The sequence below is a fragment of the Monodelphis domestica genome, chromosome 6, assembly GCF_027887165.1.
Source record: "Monodelphis domestica isolate mMonDom1 chromosome 6, mMonDom1.pri, whole genome shotgun sequence".
Taxonomy (NCBI): Eukaryota; Metazoa; Chordata; class Mammalia; order Didelphimorphia; family Didelphidae; genus Monodelphis; species Monodelphis domestica.
In genome coordinates this window covers 177,090,091-177,108,665 of record NC_077232.1, presented here as the reverse complement: position 1 = coordinate 177,108,665, position 18,575 = coordinate 177,090,091, and the positions used below count along the sequence as shown (strand labels likewise).

The 18,575-nt window shown below is 38.1% G+C and overlaps 1 protein-coding gene and 1 long non-coding RNA gene across 2 annotated transcripts in view; one reads left to right on the top strand and one right to left on the bottom strand.

The window, feature by feature from the left end:
* SMARCA5 (SWI/SNF related, matrix associated, actin dependent regulator of chromatin, subfamily a, member 5) overlaps positions 1 to 14,117 on the bottom strand; it is a 44,624-nt gene extending 30,507 nt beyond the window's left edge. Inside the window, exons 1-4 of the mRNA XM_001377167.4 lie at positions 13,561 to 14,117; positions 7,222 to 7,296; positions 2,010 to 2,176; positions 375 to 475 (exon numbers count right to left, since the gene is read on the bottom strand). Of these exons, the coding sequence (XP_001377204.1) occupies positions 375 to 475; positions 2,010 to 2,176; positions 7,222 to 7,296; positions 13,561 to 13,731 (514 nt within the window). The 5' untranslated portion in view covers positions 13,732 to 14,117. The remainder of the gene's footprint in view (positions 1 to 374; positions 476 to 2,009; positions 2,177 to 7,221; positions 7,297 to 13,560) is intronic.
* Positions 14,030 to 17,595, top strand: LOC130455069 (uncharacterized). The gene is made up of 2 exons (XR_008912902.1): positions 14,030 to 14,799; positions 15,220 to 17,595. It is a non-coding gene; the product is annotated as an uncharacterized LOC130455069 (long non-coding RNA).
* Positions 17,596 to 18,575: the final 980 nt, after the last annotated feature.

Sequence of the window (18,575 nt, the reverse complement as noted above, 5' to 3'; positions counted from 1 at the left end):
CTATAACAAATTAATTCCAGGTGGGAAAATATCTGCACTAACAACATCACCATGAGATTAATTAATCAAAGGCCCACCTGGACTGGCTTTCATGCACCCATTCTTTTATCTTGAGATAAAAGTCAAGATCATTTCCAATTGTATATAAACACAGCCAACAATAAACCTGTGAAATGTAGCAGTCCTAAATGAAACTACATATACCAAAAATGCATTAGACGTTGCCACTTAATCTAAAACATAAAGAGTTCCTAAAAACATAAAAGATGCTTCCAAGAACATAAAGTGACCAAGTGTTACTTTTCTAAAGCTAAAAATGAAGACTTAAAATATGTTCCCCACAAGATGATAGTCCCTCCCCTACCCCCACGCACATGATGGGGAGTCCTCAAACCGAGTGCACACATTGGTGGCCTTGGAGCTTTCTGTTAACAGCTCTTCATCTTCCTCCTGCTCTGTTCGACGATGTCTATAACTATAAAAGAAATAAGGTGAGTTTTAAAGTAAAACTAATTCATAAGAAAAATCTGTTGTTTTTTCTACCTGAAAGGATAATCTTATAAGTATTTTAGATTTTCAAAAGACATGAACCAAAAATCTGAATTTCAAAGATTAGACAGATTTCTACATTTGGCTATGTCAATATTCCAATTCCTTATGTTGTCGGTCTCTCACTGAAACCCAATCTAGAAATAAAATCATATTCTATTAAGTTTTTATAAAATATCTTATTTTAAGTTTTAAATAAGTTGTCCCTGGATAAAGATGTTTGCTTTTCATTTCCAAAAAGTCTATATTAATGTGAGAAAAATTACATAGTAATATTTAATGTTTAATAATACCTCAGTTAACCAATACCTAAGCAACTCTCAAGCTCAGAAGTAGTTTTGTTTTTTAGACAAAAGAAAATGAGACCACCACTCTTTTATTACAACCATCAAGACCATTAAGCAAAAAATGTCAGAATATAAGCTGTGTAATATCCAAACAAAAACTTTGTTTAAAAAATGTTTTACCTTTACAAAAAATGCCATATCATCTAACAGTATCCGTCACCCTTTTCCTCATTTGTCTTAAGATAAGGCACATGAGTATAATACATAGTATTGATCTCTCTGCCTAATCCAGTGTACTGCACTTAGTAATTCAGTATTGTATGAAAATATTTAAGTAGCAAAACACTTTATAACTTTGAAGTAATTTAAGCATATCTATTATGTATTAGAATGATACGGTTTGTAAGGTGGTGCCCAAACAGTGAGGTAATGGTTGTAATCTTACAGGAAATTAAGTTCTGAATGACCTGTTTTTTAAAAATAATTCCGGTTCACCCAGGCAATGATTTCTTTCCCAAACTTTTTTTTAAATGCTTTTGTTATCTTACAAAATAAATAGAGCGCAAAGAATACAATTTAACCTTTTCTTGATTTGTCATTTAAGGTAAGGGAAATTTTCTAAATATACCTTTTTAAACATTTTACAATTTAAATACTTATTGATTGTACCCACTTTATCTCCTCCATAATTTTCTTGAAGGACAAGGAACAATTTGTTTTAGTACCTCCAACCCCTAGCATATTGTAGGTGTTTATGCCTACAAAAATACTCATATTTATAGAGCTGCTATGCCCTTTTAAACAATTGCTATGCTGCCTTAGTTTGTTTTTTCTAGTTCCAAGTTCATGGCCATTTTTCATGTCCTAACGAGCTATCTACTAACACTACTGCCTTTCCCCCTTCTGTGTGCCTTTTGTCTCTTCAACTCTCATAAATAGCCAAGATGTTCATTCCTTTCTCTTAATCATTATACTGAACAATTATATACATACTTTTAAAAATATATATCTTGCATTTGTTAATAAGTAGTAAAACTTGAAACAATGTGCATCCCTCATCAAAACACAAGAGGGCAAGACTGAAAAGGTTAGCTAATCTTATCATTTTTAACAAAAATTAAGAAAATATGTTCATTGCCATCTTTACCTGGGGATATAATGGTTATTACTTACTCGCCAACTGACAGCAAATTCTGCTTTTCGTCTTTTTTTATTCTTGGACGTCCTGGTTTCATCTTCAATGGTGAAGTCGGAGTCTTCTGAGCAGCAGGCTGAATGAAATGTGCAAACAACTCTGTCTGCTTTAACAGATACTCAAATCTGTTTGCTCGATCAGTTTGCTGTAGACAGAATTTTTAAAATGCTTAAATTCAAAGTTAATATTGAAAGCTCAGGAAATGAAGGATTTAACTTCTCAACCACAACAAAATTAGTGAACTACATCTTATAATCAGAACATCTATATTCATATGTCCACAAGTAAAAAGCTAGAATACATCACCCACAGTTTTCAAAAATTCTGTATCTTATGAATCAAACACCCTTCAAAACCTAGGTGAAGTCTTATCTCCTTTCCTCTAAAAAATCTTCCACTGATTCAGGCCAAAACTAAATCAGGAGAAAAATCTTACTTTCTTCTGAAATCACTGCCTCTATTATTTTTATTTGGTTTTCTCCCAGACTTATGATTTCAGTGGTATATTGAACTCCTAATGTGCAAACTGCCTCTACTGATGAAAATCCAGATATGCAACTTTTCTGTATGAATTGTCTAGAGGAATGACTTCATTAAAGTGACTTGCTCAAGGTTGACAAGCAGTTTACATTAACTACTTTATAACCTTTCACACTGTTCTCTAATATTATTTCACTCATGTATCATTATTTAATTTTTCACATTTTTTTCTCCCCAAATCATACTGAGTTTCTTCACTGGAGCTGCCTAATACTTTTTTGCATCTTATTTAAGCCTCAACATACATATACCTCACACCACATAAGTTCAATAAATATTTGCTGAATGATTCAAAGCACTTAAACATACATTCCTGTTCAATTTCATGCTAACCCTGTGTAATTGGACAAATCTGGCCTCAGATACTTCCTAGATGTGTAAACCTGGGCAAATCACTAATACCCCCCCCCCCAATTGCCTGGCCCTTACTGTACTTGTGTCTTAAAAAAAAAATACATAGTATTGATTCAAAGACATCAGGTAAAGGTTTAAAAAAACGTCCTGCAAGTGTACCATTAATATTTGCTATTGTATAAAGTTATTTTTAATAATATTTTCCCCATTACATATAAAAGTAATTTCTAAAATTCATCTTTTTGACTTAAGTTTTCAGTTCCAAATTCTCTCCTTTTTTTCTGACCTCCCAAAGACAGCAATCTGATATAAATTTTACATGTATAAACATGTAAAATATTTTTCCATATTAGTCCTTTTGTGGAAGAATTCTTAGATTAAAAAAAGAAAATGAAATATATTTCTTACAACATAATTTCTTGTGTTCCACAACTATTATATGCTATAACTTGTTCATCTGTTACTCAATTAATAAAACAAACCCTCAATTTTCAATTCTTTGCTACTATATAAAGAGTTACAATAAATATTTGTCAAAAAGATCCATTTCCCTTTTTTTAAATAAACCTTTCAGGAATATAGGTTTACAAAATTACAAGACTAAAAATTCCCTGTATACAGTCAATGAATTCAGGTACACATATTCCCTAACAGAAATCCTAACCCTCAGTGACAACCATAATCAAAATCCATCCTACCTGAATATTCAACACACACTATTTCTACTCCTACTATTACTCTATAAAAGCTCATTACAATTTTCAAAGGTTCCAAGGACCATTTCTTCACCCAATCAGTAAGCATTAAGTGCCTACTAAGGAAACAGAAATTTTAAAATCCCTACTCTCAAGAAGCTTTACACTTGAACAAAGGGGACAACATAAGCATATATGAGGAGACATAGAATATAAAATAGTTAAGAAAAGAAAGGCATTAGCAGTGGGAAATCAGGAAAGACCTCATGGAAAGAAAGTGGTGCTTGAACCACATCTTTAAAGAAGTGAGGGTCTTGATGAGGCAGAGGTAAGGAGGGAATGGCCAGTGCAAAGGCACTCAGGTGTGAAATGGAGCCCCATGCTTATGGGGAAGGGGCAGGGCTAGTTCCACTCTACTATACAGCCCAGGAAAAAGGAAGTCCTATAGAACAAGGCAGGAAAGCTAGGTTTAAATCCAAACAGGAGTATACATTTTCTCTAAAAGCAATAAGAAACCATGAAAATTAGTGAACAGTAACATGGGAACACACTAAAAAAAAATCACTCTGGCAGCTGTGGAGGACGGTTGGAGGGAACAGAGGCAGACAATGGCCTGAGGCTGGGAAGCCAGTAAGCATATTAGTAGTGTAAAATACTGGAAAGGGGTGGTAATGAGAGTGAACTAGTAGCAATTGTACATTTGGAGAAAAGTCAGAGATATGAAGTTAAGATCTGATTGGGTGTATGAGGTAAGGAAGTGAGGAGTCAAGGTTAATGCCAAGATTACTGACTTTGGAGACTAGAATTATTGGCACTGAAGAGGAAAAAGGAAAAGAAAAAGTATGGGGAGAGGGGAGGATTGGGAGTAGGAAAAGTTGTTTTGGACATGTTATATTGAAATGTCTTCAAGATACTCAGATGTGTCCAATAACCAGTTGGTAAAATGGGATTAGAGCTGGGGGGGAAAAAGACTAGGGCCTAAAAAACCTATTAAACATCTGTAGATATAACTCAACCCAGGGAAATTCACCTAAGTTCATCAATGAGGGCAGAGAAAAGCATTCAGAATAGAAGGAGGTATGAAATGTATAAAAGGCCAGCAAAGACCTAGAAAACAGTCACATAAGAACAAGGAGTGAACAGTGTTATGAAAATGGGATGGGAAAAGTTATCACATAACAATGCAATCAACAATATTAAATGCAGCAAGGGGTCAAAAAGAATGAGGATCATGATGAGGCCATCAGACTTAGCAACTAAGACATCGCTAGCAACTCTGGAGAGAGCAATTTTAGTTACATAACACAATCAGAAGCCACACTGCAAAATGTTGAGTGAGAGAAGTAAAGGCAATTGAATCCAGACAAGTTTTTCTAGGCATCTGACTTAAGGAGAGATATTGGCCTAAGGGGATGGCATGGTCTGGGAAGGTTTGTTAAGAACAAGAGAATGCATGGTGAAAAGAAGTAGGGAAGGTCTCAGGAGACAAGGAGGAGGTTAAGGGGGTGGGAGGAAGGAATGTTTTAGATGGGGCAATTAACTGGAAAAGGAAGGGAATGGACTCCAGGGCACATGTGGAGGGGCTGGCCTTGGCAAAAGAAAAAGATAGGCTCATTATCAACATCTGGCAGAAGGGAGAACAGAGTGGGAAAATGCTGTTAAGTTTTGTTTTTTTAAACCCCTTACTTTCTGTCTTAAGAATCAATACCGTATATTGGTTCCAAGGCAGAAGAGCTGTAAAGGCTAGGCAATGAGGGTTAAGTGACTTGCCCAGGTTCACACAGCTAGGAAGTGTCTGAGGCCACATTTGAACCTAGGACCTCCCCTCTCTCTCAATTCACTGAGCTACCCAGCTGCTCCCTGTTTAAGCATGTTTTTGAGGTAAAGAAATGGCTCATAACAACAACAACAAATCTCCATTTTCTGAGTAGAGACCAGGTCTTCGGCTGAAAGAAGAGAGCCAGGAAAAAATATAGAAGCTAGAGAAATGAAGAGAAAGTTTGGAACAGGTTCTATGGGGAACCACAGAATAATGTGTATAGGAACAAAATTTCCACTTGTCACTCTCTGCTTCTGTTAAGCTCTCTCCTCACTACTACAGAGATCTAAATCCTCCTTTCCTGAGGCACCCAGGATATATGAACTAAATAGATGATCTCAAAGATACCTTCAAGTTCTACAATTCTAAGTTCTCTCGGTGAAAATCTTTTTTATTGTTCTAGCTCACAATGCCCTCTTCTCTTCTAATTTCTTATGACACAGATTGTATTACACTTACTTGGCTTCTGATCAATTTAATCTACCAATAAAAATCTACTATGTACTATTTGCAAGGTGTACCATGTTAGGGTCAAGAAAGCTGAAGAGGGACATATACGTATACACACAAAATGGGAATATCTGATATACAAATTTCTTTTTTAAATAATTTAACAAACATCCTTTTTAACACTCCATACAAGGTACTGTGCTAGCCAAAGTCTCTGCTCTTGGGAAACTTACCATTGGGGAAGGGGGTGGGGAGGTGGCACAGAATCTGTACACAAATTACTGCTACAAGGGAGAATGTGATAGGTATACAGGACAGATCAAGATAAAATGCCATGAAAAATCTAGGGATACAAAGATCCAGCTTATGGAGCTGAGGTGTCAAATCATCATAGGATCATGATTAGAAACAGAAGAGACTTAATTTATCTAGTCCAGATCCCCTTTCTCTCACTGCACAGATAAAGAAAATGAGTCCCAGAAAAGTTAAGTGATTTGATCAAGATAATAAAGCTAGTTTAAGTAGCAAAGGCAAGATTCAAAATCATGTCATCTGACACTAAATCCAATGCTCTTTTCCATAGTACCACTACTATTCCAGAAGCATTTAAGATGTAACAGGAAGGAAAAGTCTTTTACAGGCAAAACTGGGGGTAGGGTTAGGAGTGGATATAATACTAACATAAATGTGGTACAAACAATAAGGAGTTCAGAGGAAGGAAAAGATTACTGTAGGCAGAAGCAGGATTTGAGATCATAAAGAAAGGGCTAATAACTCATCTCTAGTTATTTTACTGTTTCTTATCTCCCAACAAGACTGAGGCAAGAGTTAGGTCTTATACTTTTATTTCATAAGGGAATCAAGAAAAACTCAATATTCTCCTTTATTCACAGATTTAAGATTTATAAAGTCTTTTCTTCATAACAATCCTGTGAAACACTTGGTACGAGTATTAAAATCATCCTCATTTTACAGCTAAAAAAAAAAAAAATCAAGACTCAGTTGTTACGTGATTGGCCCAAAATGCATGTTAAGCTGAAGTAGTTTCTGACACTACTCTTAATAGCCTAAAAAAAATAAATTGTGTATGTTTAAGTAAAAAAAAAAAGTTTACATTTATATTCATACAAACTGGTGAGATAACCAGTAAAAATATATGGCACTGGGGAAGATTATTAGAGTATAATATAATTTAGAAAATATACCACCACCTACTACTATTTTATGACAACCACTACAGCTTTTAAAATCTTTAAACTAATAGTACAACCAACCACTTAATGAGTTTTCACAATATATATTGACACTACTCCAAGTTCTACAAAAACATACCATTTTTTCTTCATATGTAGGATCTGGTTCTTGTATTTCTTTTTGCTTCCCTGGTGATGCATCATCAAATACATCCTAGATGGAGGGAAAGAAGTGTGAAAATTTTTCTATAAGAGTAATTAGATCTAAATATGAAGGAAGCTGGCCTTGAAGTACCAACTCTCAAATTGTATTTATTACAAAGCAGTAATCATCAAAACAACCTGGTATTGGCTAAGAAATAAAGTAGTGGATCAGTAGAATAGATTAGGTCCATAATATCTAGAAAAATATGACCACATTAATTTAGTATTTGATGAATCATAAGATCTATGATGGGACATAGAACTTAGTATTTGACAAAAACTTGGGGAAAATGTAAAATGGTATGGCAGAGAAAGGGAATAGACCAATATCTCACACCATATATCAAAATAAAGTCAACAAGGTTACATAATTTAGACATGCAAGGTGATGGCAAAAGCCAATAGGAAAGCATGGGATAATTCACCTGTTAGATCTATGGATAAGGAAAGACTTTATAATCATATAAAGAGACAGAAAGCATTATAGGATATAAAATGAACAATTTTGACTATATTAAGTTTAAAAGATTTTGTACCCCCAAAAATGCAATTAAGATAAGAAATACAATTAAAATAAGAAAGCCGAAATCTGGGAAAAAAATTTGCAGCAACTATCTCTGATAAAGATTACATTTGTCAAATAGAGAACGAAGTCAAATTTATAAAAATGTCATTCTCCAATTGTGTAGATGATCAAAAGATATGAACAAGCAGTTTTCAAATGAAATCAAAGCTATATAAGTCCTACAAAAGAATGCTCTAAAGCATTTTTAAATATTATTTCCCCCTTGTATATGTAAAAACAATTTAACTTTTTTTTGAAGTTTTGAGTTCCAAATTCTCTTTCTTCTGATCCACCCTCCCATGGTCTCTCTTTTCCTGCCTTTTCCCCTCCAAGATAACAATCTGATATAAAATTTTACATGTTGTAATCATATAAATTTTTTTTTATATTAGTCACTTTGTGGAAGAGATCTCAAATAAAATCTAAAAAAGAAAATGAAATAGAGCATGTTTCAGTCTGCATTTAGATTCTCTGGAAGCAGATGGCATTTTTCATCATGAATCTGTGGGACTGTTTTGGATCATTGCATTGCTGAGAATAACTAGGTCAAGAAATAATGTTGTCACCTTGTACAATGAATATACTTCAGGTTCTGCTCACTTAACATCAGTTCATCGAAGTCTTTTTAGATTTTTCTAACATCATCTTGCTTGTCATTTCTCCCCCATCAACTCCTTTTTAAAAAATATCTTCGGGGGAGGGGGGAGGGCAGTTGGATAGCTCAGTGCATTGAGATGGGAGGTCCTAGGTTCAAATGTGGCCTCAGACACTTCCCAGCTGTGTGACCCTGGGCAAGTCACTTGACTCCCATTGCCTAGCCCATACCATTCTTCTGCCTTGAAGCCAATACACAGTATTGACTCCAAGATGGAAGGTATGGGTTTTAAAAAAAAAAAAAACCTTTGGGATACAGACCTTATAATGGTATTGACAGATCAAAGGGAATGTAGTTTCTAAATCACTCTTGATTAGAGTAATTCAAGTTAAAAATAACTGAAATAGACAGCTATTAGATTGGCCAATATAACAGAAAATGGAAATGATAAGGATTGGAGGTGGTATCTGTTTTTACATATATTTAGTGGGGAAAATAAAATATTTTAGAAGAGCAATTTAGCTTTACCACTTCAACTGACTAGTACCTGTATATTTCAATAATCTAAGTTATACATTCTAATGATTGAGATATAATTTAAATAGCTGTCACATAACCTATTAGTTAACAAAGAAAAATCAACCTAACTGACGAAAACTTGAAACCTTCATGGCTGCTATCACAAAAGTAAAAAGTACTTTTCTCTTTCGGGAGCAAACTCCTTTAAATATTTGTTATATTTTGTTGGTATGAGTTCATTTCCTCATATTTGAAAAATTGTCCAAAATTTTGAGTTTAAAATGAGGAAATGTTATGTTGCAAATATATTTCATAAGAAAAACCTCCTTTAAAATAATGTTATCTTTTAAGTAGTACAAAGCTATCAGAAGAAAATTGCTATTCGTTGAAGTGAAAGCACTATTACAAGCAATGAAGAGAATATTTTTTGTAAATTTGTTTCTTTTTTCAGTGTTAAAAAAAAATTGAAACAAAAACCAAAGACAACTAAATGGTCCTTTAAAAAGTAATATATCCTTTTCTGAATATAATTTTAAACTATCATAATTTCTCTTGAATGTGTCTGTTATAAGTTTACTCTTCAATATAAATGCCCTGGGTTAAAACAAAATTGCATTTACAGGAGCAAAAATTAAGAATTGGATAGGATCTTAGAGCTCATCTAGTCCAATTCCCTCTTCATTTAACAGAAACTTAAGGCCTAATAATGTTAAATGACTTATCCAAGGTCACACAGCTATTGTTTTAGAGAAAGATTTGATTCCAAGTTTTTTTACTTCAGATCCAAGAAGTTTTTACAGTGTATGAGACTGAAATTTCATAGAACATCTGTAAGCAGTTAAAATTTATCATGTTTCCACTGCTTGAACTAGAAACTTTCATTTCAGTGGCAACAATAACACTTTCCACTTGCAATCTAATCTTGACTTTCAAGATATAAGCAATGAAATGTAGTTTTAACTTTCTATATCTCTGAATTTAAAACTCAATCTCCTACACAAAATTTCCCTCAACTTAAAATAAATGGCAAAAATAACATCATTAAACATATACCACGACTCTCCTTTTACACTGGGCATACAGCTATGAAAAAAGAGGGGCAACATGATATAAGCAGAAAGAGCACTTGATTATGGGGATCAAAGAAACCAGGTCGTAGTTTCAATTTCACTACCTGTAAGATCCTACACATATGTCATTAACATCTGTGCTTCAGTTTTTGCCATAGGAGAGAATGGTGATAAAAATCTGCCCTACCTTCTGAGTATCATGGGAATAAAATAAGATGGAAAGTCCTTTGAAAATAAAATACTATTTCAATAATAGTCATTATTACAATTAAAGAAAAACTAGTTTCCAGTCTACATAGCCTTTCTGGTTACATAAGTATTGGCCAATAGAGACCAGAAAGGGATATACTAAGGTACAGTGGAAAGATGAGGGTGGAACAATAATTGCTGTAAACAGAATGGCAATCTATGTTATTCTCCACACTAGAAAAGCAACTGCTGAACAGAAATAAAACTGTTCCACTAGACTACAAATTCTAGTGCACATCAACAGAAATTATGGCAGGAACCACAGGAAACTTAAACTTTGTCCAAAAAAATGTTACCATTGTTTTGGGTAATTCTGGAGGTCAGAAAAAGTCACATTAAGTCCTTCAAAGAGAGTAAGAGTAATCTTTCAACAGATTGAAATAGATTCAATTCTGCAGATTTAGAAAGATTTAGGTTATTACACAGCATGTGTCTCACAAAGGGATCATTTTGCTCAATTGTGACACTTTCTAAATCTAGAGAAAATAATATGTAAGGACAACTGTCCTTGACTTTAAAATACAATCTGAAAGTAGAGATATAGTGATTTTCAATCAAAAAATGTATACCATAAGACAAAAAAAAGTCAAAATTATTCATGTCTATGGATATAACTGGAGCTCATGAAATCATAAAACATACCTTTTTACAAAAACTTCACATTAACATAAGCTATTTAAATTTTTATTCATACACAAACCACAAATCAATTTTAACTTAATACTTTTGATTTGTAGTTTTCATTACATTTCTTTGATAAACCTTCTAGCTTGCCCTAATAATCATTACAACTACATGATGCCAAAAGCTTAGCTCACAGCCCATCTCTGATGCAATGTCTAAGTATAGTCATTTTTTATCCACTTTGATTTCTAGTACATATGTTTAAGGAGATTTCTTTCCTATCTCCAGGATTTCAATAAAAGGGCCTTTGTTGGTTCCAAATTTAAGGTGAGTAACTCATCAGTGAATAAGAAAATTAAGAAAACCTTTTCTTCACTCAAAAAAGAAGTCTGTCTTTGTTTGGACTGAATTCACTAGACTTGGTATTCTATAACAACTGATAATCAGAATAACTTAAATTTTGTCTCCCTACTCCCATCTCTCAACAGTATCTTGCTTGTTGGAAAAGTTTATTTTATCTGAATCAAATATGTGCTTAAAAATCTAGTAAAAAAAACAAGACTTTTTATATCTTCTATACTTCCCAATCACTTTTATGACTATAAAAACATAGTAGCATGTGTTTCCTTTTCATGTCCTCACCAAGGAAAGATGCAAGATTAGATCATGTAAAAAAAATGCAAATAAGCCTAAATGAGATACTGTAAAAGCATTTCACAAACTTTAAGGCAGTATATAAACTCTGAACTAGTATTATTAATAAATTAAGGATACTGAACTGAATGGCATTTGGGAAATTTATTATCAAATACCAACTACAATCTCAAAAGAATAGACTTTAAAATAAAATATTAAGTAATTCAAGCAGTAGAAAAAATTCTTGAGGCAAACAAATAAACTTCAAGATAACCACAAAGAAAAACTTGAGAAGACATAAAAGGCCTCGCCTCATCAAGGACATCAATAATCAAAAGAGTGTAGGCTGTTCCAAGAGAAACAATAAATGGACAATTTAATATACTGGTACCCCTACTACCCAAATAATATAAGAAACAAAGGAAAGCTTCCATCAGGATAAAATCAGCTGGGAATCAATGTGAAGAATTAATCAGCAAGAATCACATGAAAGGATAAGTATAGGGGACAGCAGAGTAATTCAATGGATTGAGAGTCAAACCTAGAGATGGGAGGTCCTAGGTTAAAATCTGACCTCAGAAACTTCCCAGCTGTGTGACTATGGGCAAGTCACTTTGCCTAGCCCTTAGCTCTTCAGCTTGGAAACAATACATAGTATAGGTAAGGTAAGGTAAAGGATTTGAAAATAAATTAAGTACATGTAGAGGATCTGTAATCTGCTTCAACCTAAAATTTGTACCAATGAGGTTTTTAAAAATCAAAAACATAAAACACTATTTAAAACTTTTTAAAAGTTAGCATTAAAGTTAGTTTGAAAACAGATGACCAATAACCCAAAGATAGTATCTATAATAATGATATACAGAAGCAATCTTTACAAAATCGGTCCAAGTTTTATTCTATAGTTCACTGATTTCTCAAAAACTATCATTCTAACAATGAACCGATCCCCTCACCTTAAGTCACTGACCAAAAAAACCCCAAACACCTTCGTAGTCTATCCTGAGTTCAAACCTAGTCTCAGACGCTAGTTGTGCGACTCTGGGCGAGTCATTTCATCCACTTGCCTCAGTTTCCTAATCTGTAAAATAAGGATAACAACTGCTCCTGCTTCTCAGGTTTGCCGTGATATTAAATGAGCAGATAATCACTATAAAGTGCTTAGCAGTGAAAGGGATAGAGCGAGAGGTGCAGAGCTGTTGGCGAGTAATACGTCAGCCTAAAGACGTGGGTTCTAGACCGAGCAGTCACCAACACCGGGCAAGCTCTCTCCAAGCCCCCTCCCCGGTGAAGAGGATGGAGTTGCACAAGATCATCTCTAACAGTGCGGGGATGAAGTCGAACGACTGCAGTCCAGGGCGCTCAGGCAACTCCGTGAGCCAAGATTCGTTTGGATAAACGCTTTGACAACTTGCACCAAGCCAACCCCAAGAAACCCCCCTGTACAGCCTGAGACAGCAGAGCCAACCAGCCTAGCCGGCTCACTTTGTTCTCTTTTCCCGGCAGCTGCTCCGCCCCCGCCCGCCCGCCGCGGCTCGGGGCTCCGGGCCGGGCCTAGCCGCCCGCGGGCTCGGCAGCCGGCCCGGCGCTGGCGCAGCGTACAAAAGGAGGGCGGGGAGTGGGGGGTCCCTACGCCCCGACGCGTCCGTGCCCCTGAGGCGGGGAGGGGGGGTGCAGGCGCGGCTGCTCCTCCCGACGGGGCCGCCCCGAGCAGCTGCTCCCCGCGGCGGGGGCCCCGGGGCCTGGCCCGCTCGCTCTCCATTGTCTCGGCTGGGCCGGACCTGCGCGCGCCAGCTGCTCGCCCCGGTTTCGAAAGAACCAGAACTTGGCTCCTAATGCCCCCGAGAGGGGGACACCGATGCGCGTCCCGGGGCTCCAAAGTTAGGAAAAGGGGCGCGCGTGTTCGGGATGGCGCGTGGGGTGGTCGGGGGACTTACGGGGGTGCGTTAGCCCGGCGTCCCCGTGAGCGCTCGGACTCTAGCCCGCCCTACCTCCTTCCCTGCCTGCCCCGCTTACCTCCATCTCCGCGTCGCCCAAAGGGGGTACGGCTGGGGCCGGGGCGCTCTCCACGCCGCTTTTGTTGTGGTTGCCGCCGCCGCTGCCGGTGGCGGGCATGGCCGGGGTGGGAGGTACGGTCTCCGCGGTCGGCGGCAGCGGGGGTGGCGGCGGCTCGGCCGCGGACGACATGCCTGCGGCGCGGCCGGGCACACTCGGGGCGAGAAGACACTGGGATGAGACTCTCCTCCTCCTCCTTTTTCTCCTCCTCCTCACGGGGCCCGCCGGGCCGGCTGCTCACTTCGTGGCTGGATGCCTGTCGCCCGGAGCGGACAGCCAGGCTCAGGAGTCGATAAAAGGGAAGGGGAAGACAGTCAAAGGGGAGGAGAGGAGGGGGAGAGAAAGCTAGCGCGCGCGAGGGGCAGAGGGCTGCCTTCCCTCCGCGTCCTCTCAGCTTGCAGCCGCTTCTCACCCTCCTCGCCACCAACCAGGAACCAATGCCGTCCCCAACACAGACGCCGCCACCGCCGGCTTTCAGATCTCGCGAGAATGCGGGCTCGTCGGCTGGCCCACTGATTGGCCAAAGCTTAGCCAACTCGCTCACTAGCGCGCGCGCGATGGCGCTTTCCCCACCCCTTTCTCTCCGCAGCACGCGGGGCGCTAGAGGGGCTAAGGAGGTGGGGCCTGGGCTGCGCGTGGAGGCTGGGTGAGCCAATGGGCGTCCGCCCGTCGGCGCGAGGAGCGCTTTCGCGCGGCCCCCAACGACCCCTCCAACGGCCTCCTCCTACTGGTCACCCTGTTGCCCTTCTTTTCTCAGGTCGTGTCTGGGTAGCCGGAGAGATCGATGCGGCCTGTTCCTTGATCAGCCCATGGCACCAAACCAGAATCCCTGATACCAGACCGCACAAGAGTTAGGCCCCAGTCAAGCAGGGCAGTTCCTTGTCTCTGCTGTCTTGAGGCGTCGTGGGAGGAAATGCCACCTGCCCAGCTCTCCTGCCTCCGGGCGCTCAAGAGCCGGCCCTGGGGCCTTCCCGGCTTCCTTTTCATGAAATGGGAGAGGATGGAGATTAAACCTGGTGATTTAGTTAATGTAGGATCTCTCTTCTCTACAACTTAATAGTTGTTCCGTGAGGCTCCAGTGACTTACCCAGGGTCCTTGTACGACAAGAGATGGGATTTGAACCCTCTATTCAATATGCCACACTTCACAAGAATTACTGTATATCATACTGCCTCTCCTTGGATCCAAATGTGACAAAGGTAACTCATAGCTCCTGGTACTACAGGGTCTGAAAATCATCTTCCTGTTTTAGTCTAAACAAAGAAGAAAGTTAACAGATATGTTTCTTAGAGCTCGCAAAAATCATATTTTCAAGGGACCTTAAACCGTCATTTAGGCCAACCAATGGCTCTTAGATCAATCCCAAGGTTACAAAAGTACAAAGTGGTATTGTCTGGATTTTAACTCAAATCCTCTTTTGACTCCAGAGCCAGGACTTTTTCTACTGTACCGAGATGCACCCCTCATTTTGCAGACAGTGGGAGGCCTATCATGGTTAAACAACTCATGATTACAAATTTAGCAGACCCCTCAGATTTAATCCAAGTCCTTGGAAATCCAAATCCAGCACTCCTTTCCACTGTATCTCACTGCTGTTTCTCACTCTACCTTATTTCCAGCACTGGACCAGTGTCACTTTCCAAGATGAAGAATATCCAACATCTTCCAGGTCTCTGTAGCCTTTTGTTTGGCCCCCCCAGAAAGACAATCCCAGAGTAATTTCCCACTTCTTTTTTCCACTCCTTCCTGAACCTCAATTGAGACCCCCTAAATAAAATGCATCAGTTATTGCATGTGGGAAAAGAGAGGAGATGCTAGTGAAGACGGAAGTGACATTTCTCCATCAAGAAGCTTATAGTAGACAGTGGAAAGGAAAATTCTGGCAGAAGGCTTATCAATAGCCTGAAAAGCAATTGGAATTATTGCCTAAATAGGCCATACCCTTTGACCTAGAGATGCCACTACTCTGCATATATGCCAAGAAGGTAAAATAATCTAATGCAAATATTTATAGCATCTCTCATTGTAGTAGCAAATACTTGAAAACATTTGCCCTTCAATATGAGCATAGTTAAATTGTGATACCTGAATATAATATTACTATGCTATATGCAATATGAAGAATTCAAAGAAGCTCCAACTCTATACACAGTCAAGGATCATAAATTTAGAGCTAGAAAAGACCTTAGATGCCATCAAGTCAAATGTTATTTTACAGATAAAAAAAATACGTACAGAGAAGGTAGGTGGTATGCCTGGAGTAACAACTAGGAAGTATCAGAAGCAAGATTTGAACCCAAGTTCTGACTCAAAGTCTAGCACTCTCATTACTCCATCATACTGCCTCTCCTCCAATACAGATGTGACAAAAGCAGCTCAATTTCGAGTCCTGCATTTTAATAATAGCTAACATATAATCATGTTTGCTATGTACCAGGCCCTGTGCTAAGCACTACATCTTATTTGATCCTAGAGAGTAGGTACTTTTATTATCCCTGCTTTACAGTTGAAACTGAGGCAGTCAGAGTTAAAGAAACTTGTCCAAGGTCTTATTTGAACTTGGGTCTTCCTGACTTCAAATCTAGCACTCTATCCATTTAGATCCTCTGTTCAAAATTGCACAGGTAGTGAAGGGCAGAGTTAGGATTCAAACTTGAGTTCTGTATTCTGTCCACTGGCTTCACACTACAGCTAATTAGGAAAGCTAAAAAATATGTGCACATGTATTTATATTATATTCAAAGTAAACACAAGGTAATTTGGGAGAGAGGAAGTAATAGTGGGGAAAGGGAGCAAGAAAAGCCATGTCTGCGCTTAAGTTGAGCCTTGAAGGAAGCAAGGGACTTTAAAGGTGGAATTGAGGAAGAAAAGCCTTCCAGGTGTGAAAGCAGGCTTGTTCTAAGATACAGATAGGAAACCAAAAATGGTGTAGGAGAGACAGCTGGACTGTAGAGCACAAGAACCTGAATAGGAAGACGTAATAAGCCTGGGAAGATAGGCTGGAACGGGCTTGGTAAATTCTGTTAAGCCTGATCTGAGGAGTTGTATCATCCTAAAAATAATAGGGAACCACTGGAGCTTTTTTATTGGAGGAGTGACTTAAAGACCACAATTCAGGAATATCACTGGCATCTAGAAAAGCCTTGAGGCACTGAGAACAATTAGGAAGCTTGAAATCCTGAACTAAGGTGATTGCTACTTGAATTGGAGAAAGACACGGGTGAGAAAGGTTCCAGAGATAAAATTAACAAAACTTGGCAATTGTTTCCATCTGAGTATCTGAGAGAAAGTGGTCAAGAGAAAGATGAAATCATAGAAAAGGCAGTAGACTGGAAATATCTGGGTTCTAGTGTTTTGTAAGGCACTTTGGGGCACAGTGGTTCGAGGGCTGGCTCTGTACAGGAAGATCTGGGTTCCAATTTACCTCAAATGCTAGTAGCTGTGTTGACCTTGGGCAAGGGACTTAACCTCTTTCTGCCTCACTTTCCTCAACTGTAAAATGAGGATAATAACACTACTTTCCAGGGGAGTTATGAGGATCAAACGAGATATTTGTGAAGTGTTTAGCATAGTGCTCAGCACATAGAATGCCTTTAATGAGTACTTCTTTCCTTCTTCTAGACCCCACCCCTCCTTTACCCCTACCATTACCTAGCCATGAGACCTCAAAGTCATCTATCAACTCTTTTGGCCTCATCTATAAAAGGAAGTATATGAGCTAGATCAAAAGTGTCAAATAAGCAGCACACCTACCCCAACCTGCCTTGCTCTCCAATTTCTGCCAAAATCAGATTAAAATGTATTTGGGAAATGTTTAACAAAATAAAAATACAATAGAACATAGGCAATATTAACATATAGTCTTGGCCTGCAGGGATCTTCACTGGCTCCTGTTTCTATTGGAGTTTGTTACCTAGCAAACATGCCTTCAAGCTCTATACTCTTATAATTCTTCCTACCCTGAAAAAACTAAGAATAAATGTTCTAATTGTGTACTCTATGGTACTGTCTTTTCTATGTACCTTTTATTTAGGATAATAACTGAATGTGTCAGTAGTTGTATCTGCTAATACTGAAAATATTTCTGTCATATTAGATTTCTTTTTTCTTCTTCCAAACTTACTAAGGTATATATCCTCTATGTTGGAATGAACAAAAATAATTCCATCCAGGTATTTAGATCTTAAAGAATCTATTTAACATCCTCTTGGGCAGTGCCCTAAAAGACAGCCTTGCACTACTTGCTGCTTGCCGCATAGAAAAGAGATGTCCTGATTAGCTAAGAGGAATATAAACCAGAGGTATCAAATGCAAATAAAAACAAGACTACTAAACCATATATAATGATCCCTGCAGGCTACATATTGACTTAGAAAAACACATACTACTATTATATATAGTGTGCTATATTATTTTGTTAAATATTTCCCATTTAGACTTTAATCTGCTTCAGGACCAACTCAGAAGTGTTGCTGGCTACAGTACAGCTTGCAGACTATGTATTTGGTACCTCTGATCCAAAGGACCCCTGCATACCTGTGTAAGGCATTTAAGTTACAGCCACATTTAGAGAATATCCAAGAAGCAGGAAAAAAGTGTGTTGAGGGAGACAGGGGAGGAGAAAAAGAAATTTTGAAGGGAATTCTTGGAGCCACAGATTTGATAAATCACCTCCCATTCATACAAGATGGAGTGTTCTATATCTATATCCATATATATGAAAGCATTAATCCTAAAATAAGAAAGAAAACTGCCTAAGATATACACACAGAAACTGAGCATATAAAACAAAAAAATGAAACCACTCTTTTCCTTATTTAAAATACAAGCATTTGTTGTATTCAGCTATTTTAGTCATATCCAATTCTTAGTCATCCCAAATGGGTTTTCTTGGCAAAGGTATTGGAGTTGTTTGCCATTTCCTTCTCCAGTTCATTTTACAGATAAGGAAATATGGCAGTTAAGTGACTTGCAC